General features: G+C 45.2%; 2 protein-coding genes across 4 annotated transcripts in view; both read left to right on the top strand.

Annotated features, from left to right (window-relative positions):
- Positions 1-10,610, top strand: part of LOC100122446 (phenoloxidase-activating factor 3) — a 64,832-nt gene extending 54,222 nt beyond the window's left edge. For all 3 annotated transcript variants that reach the window (XM_032598488.1, XM_031927839.2, XM_031927840.1), the window contains 3 exons: positions 8,570-8,710; positions 8,800-9,393; positions 9,619-10,610. In XM_032598488.1, the coding sequence (XP_032454379.1) occupies positions 8,650-8,710; positions 8,800-9,393; positions 9,619-10,319 (1,356 nt within the window). In that variant the 5' untranslated portion in view covers positions 8,570-8,649 and the 3' untranslated portion in view covers positions 10,320-10,610. The remainder of the gene's footprint in view (positions 1-8,569; positions 8,711-8,799; positions 9,394-9,618) is intronic.
- Positions 10,611-10,664: 54 nt separating this feature from the next.
- LOC116416970 (phenoloxidase-activating factor 3-like) lies at positions 10,665-13,744 on the top strand. Its single transcript, XM_031927841.1, has 3 exons — positions 10,665-11,396; positions 11,481-12,005; positions 12,800-13,744. Exons 1-3 carry the CDS (start codon positions 11,336-11,338, stop codon positions 13,519-13,521), a joined length of 1,308 nt encoding a protein of 435 aa, XP_031783701.1. The 5' UTR covers positions 10,665-11,335; the 3' UTR covers positions 13,522-13,744.
- The last annotated feature ends 4,288 nt before the right edge of the window (positions 13,745-18,032 follow it).

The raw sequence follows: 18,032 nt of genomic DNA, 5'->3' as shown, positions 1-18,032 counted from the left end.
CGCGAGCGCGCGCGATACATCGAATGGAATATAAAATAATGCAGTAGGTTTTCTCTCTCTCTTACGTACTCGGGGGGTCACGGGGGAACGCGTCGGATCACGCCCACTTTTGCGATGCAAGCTTGCGACGACGATGCGATGATGATGATGGCGGTGGACATGAAGTTTTCATAGCATTTAGCCTGTTTTCGGATACGGTTCTCAGCGGGCTTTGTGTGTGTGTGTGTGTGTGTGTGAGAGAGAGAGAGAGAGAGAGAGAGAGAGAGAGAGAGAGAGAGAGAGAAGCGTGCAGTCGATGCTTCGTTATAGTCGTGCGATGTCCCTTGCACGAGTCTCACGCCCGTATGTGGTGTAATTGAATGAAGGGTGCTCCGAGCGTGTGTTCGTTGTTATATGCAAAAAAAATGTGAAAATAGGTGAAGGCCGACAGATTGCGCAAGAGACGCGTTATTGCGCCAAGAGATATACCGAAATTTTCAAACAATACGTTACAAAACACATCAGTGACGTGCGTGCGCGCTCGAATTTCGTAATCCGCGATCGATCTTTCGCTTTCACTTTCGATCGGTCTCGCGAAATTTCGCACACACACACTCGCAGTATAGTACATACAAACTCGAACAGATGCTCGAGCGATATGTTCGCTCTGCGGTCGCGCACATCAGAGAGCAGATGAGCGCGCGAGTCGATAAAGAGGATACGGCTTTGCCGCTGCGAGCGAGAGAGGATGGCCATTTGGCCGCACGTGCGACCGCAGACTTTTTAAAAAAAGGACTGACCCAAATATAATTTTCGCCTGATGCGTTCTCGCCTTTCCGCGAGATCGGCGTGTAACACGTGACTTCGATCGGTTCGCGTATGCGCGATATGCTTTGTTTTGTACCTTCGCGCAGGCGGAATTTCGGCTCCGAATTATATCGGCGTGTACTTGTTGATCGTTGCTCTGCGGTCGGCTTTATTGCGCGCTCGAAGGGTGTTGCGCCTTGGAAATTACAGTTTGAGAGTTTTTGGTAGCGGTGTATGTCAGAATAATATCGCCGGTTATTGAACTCACACCGCTTTGACTCTAGCTTAAATATAGTTCACGGGTTGAAAAATAACTCGGAAACCTTCGGAGATTTGGCGAGCTTCTTGAATTTATGATTACCGCAAAAGTTGGTAGATATACAGGAGCAAGCAGAGAGCGAGTGCTTTGTACACAAGGAAAGAAAAAGTACAGCTGAATGAAGGGTACTACCAAAGGGCGGAAACCTTTTCTCGGTACGCTCGAGCTCGAGTTATTTATCGTTCTTAGCAAAGACCTGCAGCTCTTCGAATTCCCGCGCGCACTTTAGACGCTCTCTCGCTGCGCGAATTTAAACTTGCTGGGTACGTATAAAAAGAAAATCCGGCTTTCGGAGTTTCTTCTGTGTTACTTCGAAACTTTATCGGTCGAGATTAATAAGAGCTTCAACGGTTTGTTCTTCCAAATACACAGGCCGCCTCGCATTAATCAACTTGAGAGAAAGGGTTTTCAAAAACAAGACAATGTCTCTCAGACGGAGCGAATCTCCGGTGCGCCATACATACCTGAGGCGCGTTTCCCGCACGGAGAAACTCGAGGCGCCTGACGCTCCCCGATAATGGCGAGAAGACGACACTGAGGAAAAAAGGGGTGTATTCTCTCGGCATTTTCCCGCGCTGCCGTCGCTGTTCCGCAGCTGTCGAGCTTCTGGAGAACATCGCGCGTTATATTTTCAGCTCGTTCTTGTCTCCCTCTCGCTTTTTTCCAACTTTTCTCCGTCGCGAGGCGGCGCATTGTGCGCGCAACATGTCATTCCGTTAATGTAATGTAAGTACGCGAGCGTAACAATGCCATATAGACGTTTAATTATCATAGAGTAATGTCTGATGACATACATTAGCCCGCGAGAGAGAGAGAGAGAGAGAGAGAGAGCCAAGAGCGACGTCGACGAGAACTCGCCATATGCATGGAGCGAGCTGGCTTTTGTCCTCTCCTGCGCGCGGGTAATAATAACCGGTCGCGCGCGCATGTAGCGCGCGGAAAGAGTTGCCGCTGCCTGCCTGCCTGCCTGTTGTTTAGCTCTCTTTGCACGCGCATGCGTGTACATGCAGCGAGCTACTCCTCCTCCGGGCTTGCGCTTCGCGGGGACCGGGCAGCCCCCTCGACCTCCCCCACCTATATTGTTGCTTTTCTTGTGTTTCTCTCTCTCTTTTTTTTATTGTTGTCCTTTTCATTTTCCTCCGGCCGCCGACACACTCGGCTGGTGCAGGTTTTTTTCCCTCCTCCTCGTCGTCGTCGTCGTCGTCGTCGTCGTCGTCGTCGTCGTGCACACGTGAATCATACCGCGCTCGGCAGCCTCTGCGTGAGCCTGATTACCGTAATCAGACGTTCCTGTTCCGGTATATCGGCTGCTAATTATAATCATCGATGTGGCGCGCGCGCACGTCACTTCCTTGTTTTCGAGAGCGGCTACTGCGACGTCGACGATTCGGCTGCGAGCGTTGTTGTATTGGCGTTTTAATTTCTCTCTCTTTTTTTCGGAATTTCGGCCTGTGGCTGTTGGTGGTTACGGTTTGCACTTCGAGGAAAGCCTTATTGCGCTCCCATAATGTATGTTATATATAACGGCTATTTCGTTGGCTCGGTGTAATGACTAAATTATGCGCGAGAGTGGTTTCCTCCAAAAATACGCGTCGTTTGCTTTAGTTTCTTTAATGTTTAAAAAAGTCTCTAAGACGCTTAGGCCTAGAAAGCAGCCCAAAACGGGGACTTCCGCGAAACGCTCATCCTCAAGACGATCGTTATTCTTAAACGACGACCAGTCAAACCGAGCACAATGAGGAGCAATTGGTAAACCATAATCGAGCCCATTCGGTTCGCCGCTACCCCGTCGTTTTTACGTCCCGCAGCGTGAAACGGAAATTTCTCAAAAACCATCATCTCCAGCACAGTGTACAAGAATCGTGAAAATGTCACGCTGCTGCTGCCATATTACACGTAATTCCGGAGCCCCAGAAAGAAGCCTCGAAAGCATCTCGACATTCGTCACTGACGGGCCCAACGTCGCATTGTGACATTATAATGCGATCTCGCAGAGGCGAAAAGTCAAGCGTCGTTTTTGTCGCAGACGAGCACAATGCGCGGCCGGAGACCCCATTGACCTACAGGAACTCGCGTATATAGGAGAGGACACTTCTTCTTTGTGACGCTACGCGAGAGCCTTCGCTTTTCCCGAGAGTAAGAGCGAGGGAAGATTCTTACAATCCGGATCTCGGGAATTCGCTCTTTTATGCACGAAAGAGAGAGAGAGAGAGAGAGAGAGAGAGAGAGAGAGAGAGAGAGAGAGAGAGAGAGAGAGAGAGAGAGAGAGCTGAGGAATGGATGGTACAGAAGCTCGCAATTTATTAGAACGCCCTTGTTCTGCAGTATGGCTTCACACGGGGTGATTTCTTTTCTATTCTATAAGTGGAGGACTGCTCTCAGGAGGAGGTTGACTTCTTTGCGTTATTTATTTATCGGCGGGCGGTCAGCTCGAGAGCCGTGGATCGAGGAAGAGTCGCGTGCGGTCTGCACTCGCAAATATGTCAAGCGTCAAAAGTATCGAGCGAGAGTGATCTGTATGACACGCTGTTGCGATGGTAGAATCCGAGCGTAGAATTTGCTTGATTAATAGGGAAAGTTTTTTTTTTGCGAGAAGTTTCGCACGATCGATGTGAGGATGACATAATTTTTATAATTCTGTCAAAGTCGTTCATAAAATACCCTTAAAAAAAAGTGCTTGTACTAAACATCCATAAAATTCTAGGCAGAAGCGAAGCAGGCCAATAATTCTCACGATCGACTGCTCATTAACCAATAGCCGAGCTCATAAAAGCACACGCGCACGCGGGGCAATCTCGAGCCACTAAATCGAGACCCCTCAAAAAATCCGCCTACCCAAGCAGAAAGCTCACCGCAATCCAGCCAAGCGCGCGTAACTCTCTTACGCTCTCTAAGGCGAAAAAAATCAACGCACTTCTCTCTCTCTCACTCTCTTTCTCTCTCTCTCTCTCTCTCTTTCTACGTCCTTCTCCTCCTGCATATTCAGCCCGCGGCTGCAGCATATCGAGAGAAAGAGAGAGAGAGAGAGAGCTGCTGCCGCAGACTCCCAAGAGAGAGAGAGAGAGAGAGAGAGAGAGAGAGAGAGAGAGCGAGAAAGAAAGCGTGTAAGGACAAGCCACGGGGGAGCGATGAATAAGGAGCGCGTCGCCGTGGGAGTCACGCCTCCCCCCCGCAGGATCGTCGAGCTGGTCCATTTGTCTATCGGTCTCGCGCGCGAGCGCGTGCCTCGAGAAAGCCTAACTCATCGTCATCGGGGAGCTATTCGACCTTATTTTATATATACGCCCGGCCGAAGTGGGCGGTGCTCGTATTTTCGCCCTTTGGCGCCCCCCTGTCTGTGCAGTCCGTTCATATACTGGTGCGTATACGTCGTGCAACGCGCGCACGAGCCGTATTATACCTTTGACGTGTCCGTGTGTGTGTGTGTGTGTGTGTGTGTATGTGTGTGTATGTGCCTTGATCACGCTGCTAAGAGTCTTTGTTGGAGAGGCTCGGATTTCCGATTTAACCTACTGATTTCGATTTCATGCAGCGCGTCCGGGGCTGTGTTTATTGTCCGGGATTTATTCGAGGGTTGGTAAATACGATTCGAGTGTGTTGGAGTAAACAAACGTCGGATTCGCGCGGGGGAGGAGTGTAATCCCGAGGTGAAGTGCGTAGAATTTTATTAACCGTCTATATAAATCGATTCGAAGTATAGGAACAGTTGCATCCGAGCCGAGCAACATTCCCGCGATTACACACAGAGTCAGTACCGGATAAAAGTAATTCAAAATCTATTAGCTGATCCTCTCGCAATAATCCGCGCGTTTCGCAAAGGGAAAAGCCGACGCAATGTACAGCCTTGCGATGCAAGATCGCGATGAAAAATCCACGCGCGCAATTACCTCACGCGCACGAAAAAGCCGCTCGCGTTACGCGCATTTACGACACTTTGCAAATGGCGCGCGCGCGCGCGCGTTCGGCTCGCAAGAAAACAGCTCCTAGTAATATACAGAGAGCGAGAAGTCGCTCGGCGCATAGCTTGCAAAAATGTCGAAGCGTATTCGGATGCGGTGAAAAGGCGCCGGTAGCTTGCGCGCGAAAATCGAAGTAGTAGCCAATCAATCGGCGCGCAGTTGGCGAGAGAGCGATTTTATTAGCGGCGCTGCGCGCACGCAGGAATTCCGCGTAAAAGGAGAGTAGCCCCGCGTGCGCGCCGAGGAAATCAGCAAATTGAATGCCCGCCGCGGTTACGGCCGCTTAATGCCAGTCATTTCGCCTTGTGCATGCGCGCACGGCCTCTGTGTATAGACTGTCCCGCGCTCTCGCTCGCACGTGCTCTAGCGAGCTGCCAGCTTCATGGAAAAAGAGGCCTTTTCAAATTATATACCCACCCTCTGTGTATGTGTGTGTAGACTGTATACGTATATACGTACAGTATATATACCTATATACGGGCTTCCTTCTGCCGAGGCACACGATCGCGTTGTTTGCCGAAGGAGGTCGCGGCGTGCGTGGAAGCTTCTTTATTTGCCGCTGTTGTATCGGCTGCACTGCAGTGCGATATTACGTTACTCAGGGGCTGAGCATTGCAGTCGGGTTTCGCGAAACTCGATTATGCTGAAGGAAACGGGTGTTGGGGAGATAGGTCCTATTTGGAATTTTTGTAATGGGAAAATCGATCTGAATCATCGCGTTTATACTCTTATTAAAACAAATGTGATTTCTTGTTTTGAATGAAAGCTGCCTTTTATTGGTTTCACGAGCCCGTCATGCTATACGATTATCGAGGTGCTTCCGGGAAAGATATCCAGAGACTCGTACATAAAAATAAAGACTGATTAAAAAGTAAATGAAGATCAGCGGATACTCAGGAAATGCCAGCAAAGAGTGCATTCGCTCGAAATGAAAATAATCTTCCCGGTCTCCTGCCGCTCAATCTTCTCGTTTCCTCGCGTAATACACACACACACACACACACACACACATATGTCGGCTCCCGATACGTCTTCCTCTCGCGAGCATCAGGAGCAGCAGCTTGGACCCTCATCGCTGATGAGGAATAATTTGAGCTGCCGGTATAATCGAAGCGAGCGAGGCCAAAGACGCTGTCATTGATGCGGTGGCGGCGGCGGCCCCCCAGGTGGAGACTCCCGGAGGTCACGATCTCCTCCCGCCAGCGGTAATGATAATTCAGCATCCCACACACTCGAGAAATCGCCGAGTTGATGCAGTAGCCGCCTCGTGTGCAAGAGCAAAACGACCAACCCCGAGAGAGATGCATAATATGACTTGGTTTCGCGGGGCCGACCGGCCGTCGATCCACTTATTGAGCTGTTCCTTCCTTACCCCCCTCGTGTATTAGCGATACTTTGTGCAGAGTTTCTGCTCTTCTTGTTGCACTCGATGATTGATTTTTCGAGGGGATTCGATCATGAATGAATGAACACTGCCTGCATCAATGGCGCACCGAGCGATTCAATTTGTCGGCGTAAGTGCACGTGATTGGGTTGTTTCGTTTATTAATTTATGTGGGAGGTTGTATCAATGCAAGCGTATAATAAATGGTAATCAGTTCTTGAATTTACTAACGATACCTCCAGATGTAAACGCTGATGCAAAGCTTTTTTTGTAAAGTTGTCATCGACGAGTACCTATATATACGCACACTCCACTCGATTAGATTCTCTTTTTGTCCGTCAACAATGCGCTGATAAAAAGCACCCAGTGAGAATTGGCCACTTATAAAAATTAAGATTCACAATGACAATGAAGTTTCGTAATTATGATGACGTTGTAAAAGAACCGTACTCTCGGGGAATGCAAAAAGTACAGCGTAAAAAATCTTATTTATAAATCCATCACCAGTCAAAAGCTTGATTAGTTGCGAAATATCCGTTGATTGCAAATCGAAACGACTTCGCGATCGAACAAAACGGTTCATACAAACTAATTCGAATTACACCCGCACAATATGGAACTCCTGAAAAGCCGAGACACTGCAATAGGGAAGCCTTTTCCACATTCAAAACCCCCTCGGATAACTCTAATAAATCAATTGACTATATACTCCAGAAAAACAAAGCCGTCTACCGCTAAATCCCCCTTTGAAATTAATCCGCCCCGAGTTCCAGGATCCAAAGACCCCCTCCCGTAAAATCCACCTCTTAACTTTCTTTGACCCCGAGGTGTGAACGAAGAAAAAGATGCCCCGCACGTTCTCGCGGCTCCGTACAATATCACAGTACGCGCCAACTCCTTACCTCCGACAAAGAAACCCGCGGCGCCGGAGGTGCAAAAATTCACACCCGAAACCACCTCAAGACACCCCCCGAGAGAGCTCGCGTGCGTTACACGGTATCGGCTTCGACGCCACGGGCGCGAAAATAGAGCATTCATAGTCGCAGCGCCTCGACGAGGACAAGCCAACCGTCATCCTGACGCTGATCCACAGCGACATGTCCGTCGAGCCGCGAATATCCGGACTGTTTGGATGAAAAAAAAAAGTTGCGACAATGGAACGATCGCGTCGTGAAATACACAGACGCAGGTGAGACGAGGCGCTGCTTTTAATTGCCGAACAATGAGTCGAGGGTCGCGCTGCCACACCTATTTTTGTTTCGCGAGCGCGAATTACTTACGCCCGGCTTATCGCGCAGAATGCATCGGAGGAACAACGCTATTCCGAAACTCGTGTGCCGTGGATGTATGTGTGCGCCTCGATAACAATGGTCCAAGGGGTTCGCTATTTTCTCCGGCGCACTTTTGTCCGTGCGCACGAGTATTGTGAGGCTGTAGGCCAATTTCATGTACCAGTGTCATTGTAACAATGACTCGGTAAATTGTTATTTACGACTCTGATAATTCAATTACCAGTGTTTGCTGCGCTCGAGAGGGATTTCGGGGTTTTATTTACCGAGAGTTTTGAAATGTATGAATGTGCGTATTATGATTTTTCAACTAATGGTAATCGCGTTGAGATTCGTTCGGTAGAGCTTTAAATTTATTCTACGAGGAAAACTGATTATACAGATTGAAACAAATGTGTGTCTTTACGCTTTTTTGTACAGGAGAAACTTACGAGCATTAGCACACTTAGACCGCTAGGCGTGATATATACTTCACTTCAAACTTATTTAACTTTTACTATTTACTCGATTTATGGTCATGAATTGTACACAAGTCTGGTTACAAATGTGTGTAAAATTCCATTGTGACTATACCTGATCGCTGAAGTTCATGTACCATTTATCAGCGTCAAACAATAAAATCTATTGAATATTACACTTTATATATGTTTAACCCAAACATTGGAATAAATGATAGATGCATGCAGTGCGAGATGTAGAGGCTGACTTATATTGCTGTATAAATGAATTTTAATGGACTGACGCACATGATGATTGAATTAATTGTTAGCTTCGGCACATATAAGTGAGAAAGGTTGTACATTTCGAATACATTTATACGATATGATTCCAGGCATGGAGATAGAGATAAGACTTATTCGAACATTGTCTTAAGTCAGATCAACACCGAAGCTCAATAAAACTTGAACGAAGATGATTCTTTTGCTGACTATTGTTCTCTGTACATTTCATCAGTTCACCATAACAACTGCTTGTGAGTTTATTATTATTATATTAAATAATTATACATCTGATATATTTTTTAGTCAGAATTCAATGGTAAATATTGAACAATTTTTTCAGTTGCTGATTGTAGATCAGAATCGTTCAGGGGTACAGAATGTGTGAAAATAACGAGTTGCGAGGAGACCTTCGATTACATAAAAGAATTGCACTCTACAAACTTGGTTCTCCATTATCGATATATGATCGGATACATGCGTAGTATAACATGTGGATTCGACGGAAACGTTCCGAAAGTTTGCTGCTCAATTCGGAATCCTTATAATGCCAGGATTGTTAAGAGAACGGCACTATTCGATTCAACGGGAATAATATTCCCTGACGAACCGGCACTTGCAGGCACGCCAGACTCGCCAACTAAGGCAGACTCAGTTCCAGCTACAAAGATACTTTCAAGTGAAACTATCAAGACAGATTCGGAAACAACCGTCGAAGCAGATTTGGAAACAACTACCGAGGCGGAATCAACTACTCAGGTTGATGCGGGGTCAAGCGAGGATTCAGGATCAAAGGAGTCTTCAGAATCGAAAGAGGACCCAAGCGCTTTACCCACTGTTTGCGGAAATTTCATTTGGAGCAAGAATCTTAACAAAGACGACCATCCTACTGATTTAGGTGATTTCCCTTGGTTGGTACTGCTGGAATATAATACAAGTGAGTAATTTAGATGTTATACATTTATAATAAGTATAAGAAAGGATGAAATAGAAACGTGAATATTTATTGAAATAATCACAGTTATGTCCGGGCTCAAACTATCTATGTCGCGATGAATCACTGAATTTGTGCGCACGCTGAGTCGGGAGTAGTGATTGTGTTACAACTAACCCGATGATTCACAAAACTTTGATATAAATGAAATCGATTTATCTTTTACAGCAATAGGGACACAAATTGGATGTGGTGGTGTACTGATTAGTAATCGATACGTGCTTACCTCGGCCCACTGTGTCGATCCATCTTTGAACTTAACAAGCGTCAGACTAGGAGAACACGACCTGAACATGGATCCAGATTGCAGCTACGAAGGACCTGACGTTACCACGCGTTATTGTGCTGATAAAACCGTCGTTGTCACTGTCGAAAAGCAAATTCCTCATGAAAACTACAGCTTTGTCCAAGATCCTAAAGATTCTGGGTCAAAGCCATATGATATCGCTCTGATTCGATTGACCAAAGCCGTTTCTTCAGATTACGTCAAACCAATTTGTTTACCTGGTGAAACTGCCGTAATGAAGGGTCGATTCTTGTCAGCTGGATGGGGTGCTGCTCCGAATAATACCTACTTAAGATCCAGCGTAAAGCGTATGGCTAGAATGATTGGGGTTGCGGATGAAGACTGTAATGAGAAATACAAGAAACAATTGCAGGATGACATGTTGTGCGCGAAATCTCAATCTCTCCAAACTGCCTGCGTTGGTGATTCCGGCGGACCGCTTATGTCGATCGACCTTGAATCCAGAATGACGGTTGAAGGACTCTTCTCGCCAATTCATAAGGAGTTTTGCCTTATCGGCGGTGTGCCCGGAACTTATACGAATGTACGAAAATACACCGATTGGATAAAGGCAAACATGTGATATCAATGGACTGACTGTTCTTCTGTATTTCCTGTAATCCTAGAGTGTACTTAAATAAGTATTTTCAATGTTTGTTAGAATCATCATTACGTACACCTTAGAGAAATATACAATAAAATAAGAGATTATTGCTTAAAGATTTAGCGTAAGAAAATATTATTCATTTGATACAGCCATTAGTTGTATTATGTCATTTTTTAGATAATTTTTATATTTTTATACTTGTATGTATTTCGATCTGTCTATGTATACTTAAGAATATAATAAACATCTTCAATTCATCATTTATAACCATAAAGAATATTCTTTCGTGGATTAAAACGTGGTATCTGTACAAATTGAAAAACAACTTCTACTTCATTCATTGTCTATACTGTATACAAACTTTATTATTACTCAAAACTCCTATTTGCCAACATTTTTTCTGGAATTTTACAACTGCTTATCGTGTGAGAAGATTTATCATAATTACAGTCGATAGATATTCGAATTCAAAGTAAATCAATAAATGGAAATTAGCATAAAAAAAGGGATTCAACGAATTCGTCCGCACCTGCGTCTGATAATATGGTATAGTAAATATTATTCGTTCATGTAACGTGAATACATGATTTGGAATAGAAGTGTTAGATCAGAAATTACTAACGCTTGATATACGCATTAAAACTAATTCCGCTCTAAAACGTGACTTTATCTTGGAAAAAGTCGTATTCATTCATCATTTAATTCACGTTTCCTACATCGCATATTACGATCTGAAAAAGCATGCTGCACATGGGAGATATAATAATCGTAAATATTAGCATTAGCCTCGTCATTTCCTAAGCATGTCAAGCACACGTCATCATTTACAAGTTTTCTCTTGGCAAAGAATCATTCCACTAAACTGTATCTTTTAACGAAATTCTGTACGATAAGTGAATCGTGAAATATAAGATAAGCAGCTGACGTATAAATAGTGAAACGAATTTCTCAAAGACTTATTTCAATGTGTAACATCTGGCTGGCAAATAGCAATGAAACTCGGTTGGATTATCGTTTTTTCCATCAGCGCTGTCTTCGCGACAGCTCTGAGATGTAAGTTCAGTGATAACGTAGAACTTTTTTTAATAATTGTTTTTTTCTTCAACGGGTTCATTTTTTTAATAACGTGCATTTTAGTTCCAGAAAATGACAGAAATTGTGACTGCGTACCGCTGCCTACTTGCGGAGTGCTATGGATGAATCTCGTAGCAGCGAAGAAAGCGTCTTTCTGGGAGCATTTTAGATATACCGAATATTTAAAATCGTTAAACTGTGGATATCTCTTCTATATGCCTTTCGTTTGTTGTCCATACCGAAATTTCGACGACGACAGTGATATTTCTGATTTGAGTTATGACGAAAGTGATATTCCCGATTTACATCTTGGTGACAATAGTGTGCCGCTAAAAGCGCCGAAATGTTCAAAAACTACTACTAAAGGATTGCCTCCAAAGGGAAACCAAAAATCTACAGTACCGGTCCGAACGACCACGGTGCTTCCGTCGACTACTACGCAAAAATCAAATTCAGTTGGGGAACATCATGAAAAAGAAAATCATAGCTTTGCTGAATGCGGTAGAAGTATAAATCGTGACCATCATTTGGGCAATCGCACGGAGTTTTCTGACTTCCCCTGGCTAGCTCTTCTGGAGTATGAGACACGTAAGTCATCTTTATGTATTTTTGCAACAACTGATTGTTGAGAAACAAAAAATCTTGTGATTTTACAAAACTTTCCAACAGTTTCTTGTTCTTTAAGGTTGAGTTTATTTAACGCCACATCTGACTCGTTGCTTCAATTCGCAAAACCAATTGCGAATCAACATAAAAATTATCACTCGACTGATCTGCACCAATAAATTTTCCTCATTATTTAACTCAAAGCATACGACTCCCACATTTACGAGCGCTTATTCAAAGCACAGCTGTCTTACGGCTAAAAAAAGATTTTATTTGCACGATATACTTACGATGAGAATTTTCATTTTAACGTTTTAAAAGATTCCATGTCGACATATATTATACAAAAACCAATAAAGTCTGCGTTTGATATGCGAAAACGTCATGTGAACGTCTATTACCAGGTAAACACTGAAGATAAAGAAAAATAATTTTAAATAATGAAGATTGAGAAAAATGATCGAGAAATACTGAATTTCGTTCGCATAAATAAATTTTTATCTTTGAGTTAACATTAAATTGTGTCAACGTGATCCAACATTCATCGATAATTACTGACGATTATTCCATTCAAAAATATTTTAGACTTTATCACGTGACAGTTGTCAGTTTTGTAGATGTGACATTATCTTTTTCTTTGCTTTAGTAATCATTTGATAAACACTAACGAATTCGAAATTTCAATGAAAGATATATGTTAAAACCACGCCAAACTAAAAACACTGCTTTTAGTAACGCATAATCTGAACTAACGAGAACATATTTTATCCATGCAGCAAAAGGCAAGAAATTCTTGTGCGGTGGTGCCCTGATAAACGACCGCTACATCCTGACAGCCGCTCACTGCGTGACTTCGAGAGCCAACAAGCTGGTCAGCGTACAACTGGGAGAGTACGACACCAGCACATCCCCGGACTGCATCTTGGACGGAAATGCGGAGAACACGACGAGCTGCATCGACAGCGCGATCAAAATCGGCGTAGAGAAAACGATCCTCCACGACGGATACAACGACGGCATCGAACATCGCCAAGATTTCCCCACGATGAACGACCTCGCCCTGGTCAAGCTCAAGGAGAAGGTCGAGTACTCCTACTACATCCAGCCGATTTGTCTGCCGACGAAGCCAGCGCTGCCGCAGAACTACATCGTCGCCGGCTGGAGCCGATCTTTCATACCGAACGCCGAGGGACACAACCAGAAGCTCGTGTCGAAGCTGACAGAGATGGAACTGCAGAAGTGCATGGAGCATAATCTGCTGCCTTTCGTCGGCAAGGAGCATATCTGCGCCGGTGAGATCAGATCGACCCAGCGGGCGTGTATCGCCGATGCCGGAGGCCCACTCATGGGCTACGAGAAGAAGGCCGACGGCCAGCTCAGACTGACCGTCTTCGGAGTGTCCTACATGGATCTCGCTTGCGACAGGGACGATCTGCCCGGTGTTTACACTCGAGTCATCGATTACATGCCCTGGATAAGCGAGCACATCAGCGACTAATACACTTCGCATTTCGCATGCTTTATACTTATTTATTTTATGATTATTCGTAAGCCATGGAATACGCTAGTTTTAGATTAGTTTTAGTTACGTTGTATACCTACTTATAAATAAGTGTGTTTAATCATTGCATAAATATACGATCGTCGAAGCCTCGTCACGTTCTGCTCATCAACCATATTGATTCTCGAAATAAAACGATTTATTTTTGTACCAAACATAACCAACACGTAATGAAAATACTCAGTAGTTTAACAATTCAAACAATCCAAATTATTTTCGGCGCGGGCAATACAATTCGCAGCTAAAATACCCCGAGGAAAAAAAGAATACGCTTCTTTATTACGGTGTCGCGGGCTTTCTCGCGCGCGACTGACCTCGTTGACTCTTAATTACCGCTAGATTGGCGAACAATCGTCGCGCGCATTTATACACATACACACATTCGCCGGGGGAAGTTCGCCCGGCGCAGAAGCCGAGAGAGAAGTGCGTGACAGGGGGCGTGTTCCTGCACATGTAGAGAGAGAGAGAGAGAGGCTCGTCTTTGCGCGCGCGAGCGCGTGAGTTGGTCTCTCTTTTTCTCTCCTTTTCATGCGAAATGCCAGATGTCAGCCGCATGTGGCCGATGCTTTCGACGACGCGCCGCGTATACTCGTGTGTGCTGCATCCGCGTATGTTGTGTATTTGCGTTCCTGTAAATATACGTAGGTATACCTACGATGCGTCTATGTCGTGTGTACGCATTTTCCGGTATGGAATTGTGCTCGGATTTCAATGGGATTGTGGGAAAATCGTGCTTAACTATATGCATGTTGATATCGAATGAAAAAGCTGCTTTTTAAAATCATAAAATATACGGGACAAAGTTATTTGTATACAACAATTTTCAAAAAAAAATACGTCCAGCAATTTCGGATCGAGAAGTCGCGGCCAGTTGCTTCATTGTTCCGCTATTCTCCCCGCCAATTGTTTGCGTCCATACGGGGCGAGTTTTCTTCTTTATGCACGAGCGCGTTTTTCGTATCTTATACGCGCACAACATAATGTACGAAAGACGTTCAGCGCACGCGACATACTTCCTTCCTTCCTGCGCATTCGCTCTTCTTCCGATGTAAGCGTATCGTCCTGCGGTCGGATATCCCTTAGTTTCGCGTTCGTTGGCCGCGGACTTTCGGTTTTGTTTTAGTCTCTTGACCGCGATCCAAAGGAAGGGATGCGCGTGCGTTCGGTTTTCAGATTGTAGTCGTTTTTTTTTTTAAGAAGGTCAGTTGCGTTTTCGAAAATTGGTTTTCGGCGGCCGCAAGAGGCATGAAAGAGGAATGTAAATTTCCTGGATCTGCGTGCGAATGAAAATAAATATTATGCAAATCGCGTCACTGCACGGAGAAAGTACGACGTTATTTTGGGGTGTTGGAAATAGAGGATATTGAGATCACATCGCAATCCAGCGAATGATTTTAAAACAGATCTGCTGCAACGAAACTCTGTTAAAAACCAATTCCCGACTATCGATGGTCCGAGCATCAAAAATTCAATTATACTCATCCACGGATAGAAAAGTCATTGTAAGCTCCAGCACGAAATATTCATACACTCTCCACAGAGCTTTGTAAAACCCATCCATCCATTAACACCCTCTCAGCAGCTCGTAAACCACCGCACCATCCCAAAGTTCAATCAATCACTCGTCCTCTGCATCAGATCCATCAGGTTCCACACGATGACTCCGACAAACAACTGGTAAACCCGATTGTTCGCAGAGGCTCGATCATCTCCCGGAGAAAATCGTCGCCCGCCAGAGCTCATTATGCAGCCGCTGATCATCCGAAGCGATCGAGTGCTGCAGACGCGTGGGCGTTAGCGGCGCAGGCGGTGGTCTCGCTCTGCTCTTGATATTCAATAACGAGGATCGTTAAGAGTCCGAGGCTACATCGCACGGCGTGTCCCTTTGAGACACTCGACTCCGGACACGTGCTGCTGCGATGCTACTTCGGGCAGGCACCACGCTTCGACACCAGCCAACACATCACACGCGGCCTTGCCGTCGTCGCGCGACTGCGGATATGGCCCGAATCTGTTTCGCATTAGAGACAGAGAATATTCTTAAGTGCTGGGAAGCTAATCCGTGTGCTTAGGGAGGCTCGTTAAGAGAAATCTCGCTCGTCGTGTTCGTTGTCTTTTTTTTTTTTTTGAAGACTTTTCCGCTTTAATTACTTTTTTTTTTAATTTGTCGCGGTAAGGGGGATTCCTTAGCTTGAGATTTTCTTTCAACTTTTTTTCAGAGAGTGTACTAATAAACAAAGACAACATTCGAACGCGATACGCAAATCTACAATCACTTCTCTCTCTCTCTCTCTCTCTCTCTCTCTCTCTCTCTCTCTCTCTCTCTCTCTCTCTCTCTCTCTCTCTCTCTCTCTCTCTCTCTCTCTCTCTCGCTTCCGAAGGATAATCGGCAAAATCCTCCACACCAAAATCCTCGAGTTTAATTCAAAGCCTATTTTTAAAGCAATCAGCGCGGCTCTCGGCGATCCTCAAATTGCCCCGCGTTCTCTTGCATCGACAGCCGTACATACATATACATACAGACGGAGAGAGAGAGAGAGAGAGAGAGAGAGCCGAGCGAACAATCACGGCACATCAGACGGCCAAATCAGGCAGTTTGAATGCGATCCCCGTCTCTCGTCGCGCATGCCAGTCTCGCGTCGTTATTACGGCGCGGCGTCGTATACGTATAGCGTATACACAACATACATATACCTATACCCACGAGACGGCGTCGCTCTCGCCTTTGATCCCGGATTTTCATTCGGTCGCATGCATGCGTTTTATTTCGCGTCACTCCTATATAATTGCGCTTTCGCGCGCGCGCGCGCGTTCGATCGCACCCAGCAGGATGATATAGTACGTATTATTGCTTTCTGGGCCGTGCAAACAGTACATCACAGCGCGTGCGGCATCTTCTTTTTAATTCAATTTGCACAATTGGCGTCGATTATTTTTGTTTTCTTATGCTCGGATCGAGCGACACCGTTTGTGGGTTCAGATAAGCTGTTGCGGAATCGTTTTGGGAAAACCTTTCTCTATAGATAATTTTGAGAGATGAATTTTCGTCTGAGTATGTTTGCGAAGAAATTGGAACTTGACTTTGTGAATGGAATTTTTTCAGGGTGATTAACGAGGTTCGGTTGTAATTCGGTCAAGGCTGCGAGTGTCATTGAAGATCACGAATCGTATCTTTACGACTGTACAACTATTGCGTTGAACTGAAAAGCTATTCATATTTTTGGAACAAGGGTAAGCTGTATAAATTAAATTCGTATAAAATTCTTACCTCAACGTTCGCCTTGTAATTACACCGGTCGCAAGCAAGACCGTTAATACACGCGCACGGACACACTGGTGTGAACGTTGCGCTCGCTTGTGAAAATTCGTGAATAAAAAGCTGCGCAGCAGTTAAAAACGGAATTCCCATATACTTTTTCAGCAAAACAAAAAGCCGGCGTGTTTATACAGGCTCTCTGAGCTCGTATAGAAAGTCATGTTTGTATTTCTCTCCTCCTCGGCTGCGGCGTACCTATAATCAGGTGCTTTTGAATTTGAGAATTATAAATTAATTTTTAAGAAACTTTTACTGCGCCGTTGTGCACAGCCGCTTATTATCAAAGTGTATGAATAGTTTGAGCTATACGCGCTACTTACGGCTCAGCCGCGTGTGTACGCCGTCATTAAGTGCTTTTTAATGGGTGCGCGGTCTCTTTACGGTAAAAAACAATTCGATCGCGTTTCACGTAGAAAATCGACTTACTCCGTTTGATATTTCCACGCGCATATAGGTATGCATACGCGTAATGGAATTTCGAGCAAACCTCGCGTCGTTCCAGGTTACGCTATATAAATCGCAATACTCGCAGCTCTCGTAAAAAGTTTTATAAGCGTCGTAAAAGAGTAGTAGTGTGATGAAAAAGTTAAGTATCTCGCGGCGCGACACGCGGTTCCATGAATCCATGAAACTATAACCTAATCGAGAGAGCGGCGAAATAAGCCCGACTCTTTCTTCCGCCCTCTGCAGTATATATAAGTATCCGACACGACACGTGTTTTAGCGCTTGCGAGGTCGCGAGGCGTTAATTCATAAATTTTCGCAAACTCGTATAACACCCTTCGTTTTCTGGCAATCGCGTAGGAGCGTCTACACTAAACCTTCTTTTTCTCTCAACTTTCGGCGTTTAGAAGCCGTGTGTGCGTATACGAAGGGATGCGACCGCGGAGGAGCGTAGCTTCTGGGAAGGAAGAGCGTTTAATCACTGGCTTGGCAATTAGCATGATTCACGCTTGACGGCTCTATCCGCGCGAGAGTGTAAGCGCGCGCGCGCGCGAGACGAGAGGCTGGGCTCGTTACTTTTATTCGATGTATATATACGGGCAGAGCCTCGTCCGTCTAATCGGACAAATCTGTCTCGGCGATTTTACGCGTGCTTTTTCATCCTTGGTTCTCGAGGAGCTGCGGTGCT

This window comes from Nasonia vitripennis, chromosome 3 (assembly GCF_009193385.2).
Source record: "Nasonia vitripennis strain AsymCx chromosome 3, Nvit_psr_1.1, whole genome shotgun sequence".
NCBI classification, from domain to species: domain Eukaryota; kingdom Metazoa; phylum Arthropoda; class Insecta; order Hymenoptera; family Pteromalidae; genus Nasonia; species Nasonia vitripennis.
The sequence above is the reverse complement of the archived record's forward strand: the minus strand, read 5'-3'. Positions and strand labels throughout refer to the sequence as shown.

Coding starts and splice junctions, on each gene's coding strand:
- LOC116416970 (XM_031927841.1), top strand. CDS start 11,336: ATGAAACTCGGTTGGATTATCGTTTTTTCCATCAGCGCTGTCTTCGCG. Junction 11,397..11,480: donor CTTCGCGACAGCTCTGAGAT/GTAAGTTCAGTG, acceptor CGTGCATTTTAG/TTCCAGAAAATGACAGAAAT. Junction 12,006..12,799: donor TCTTCTGGAGTATGAGACAC/GTAAGTCATCTT, acceptor TTATCCATGCAG/CAAAAGGCAAGAAATTCTTG.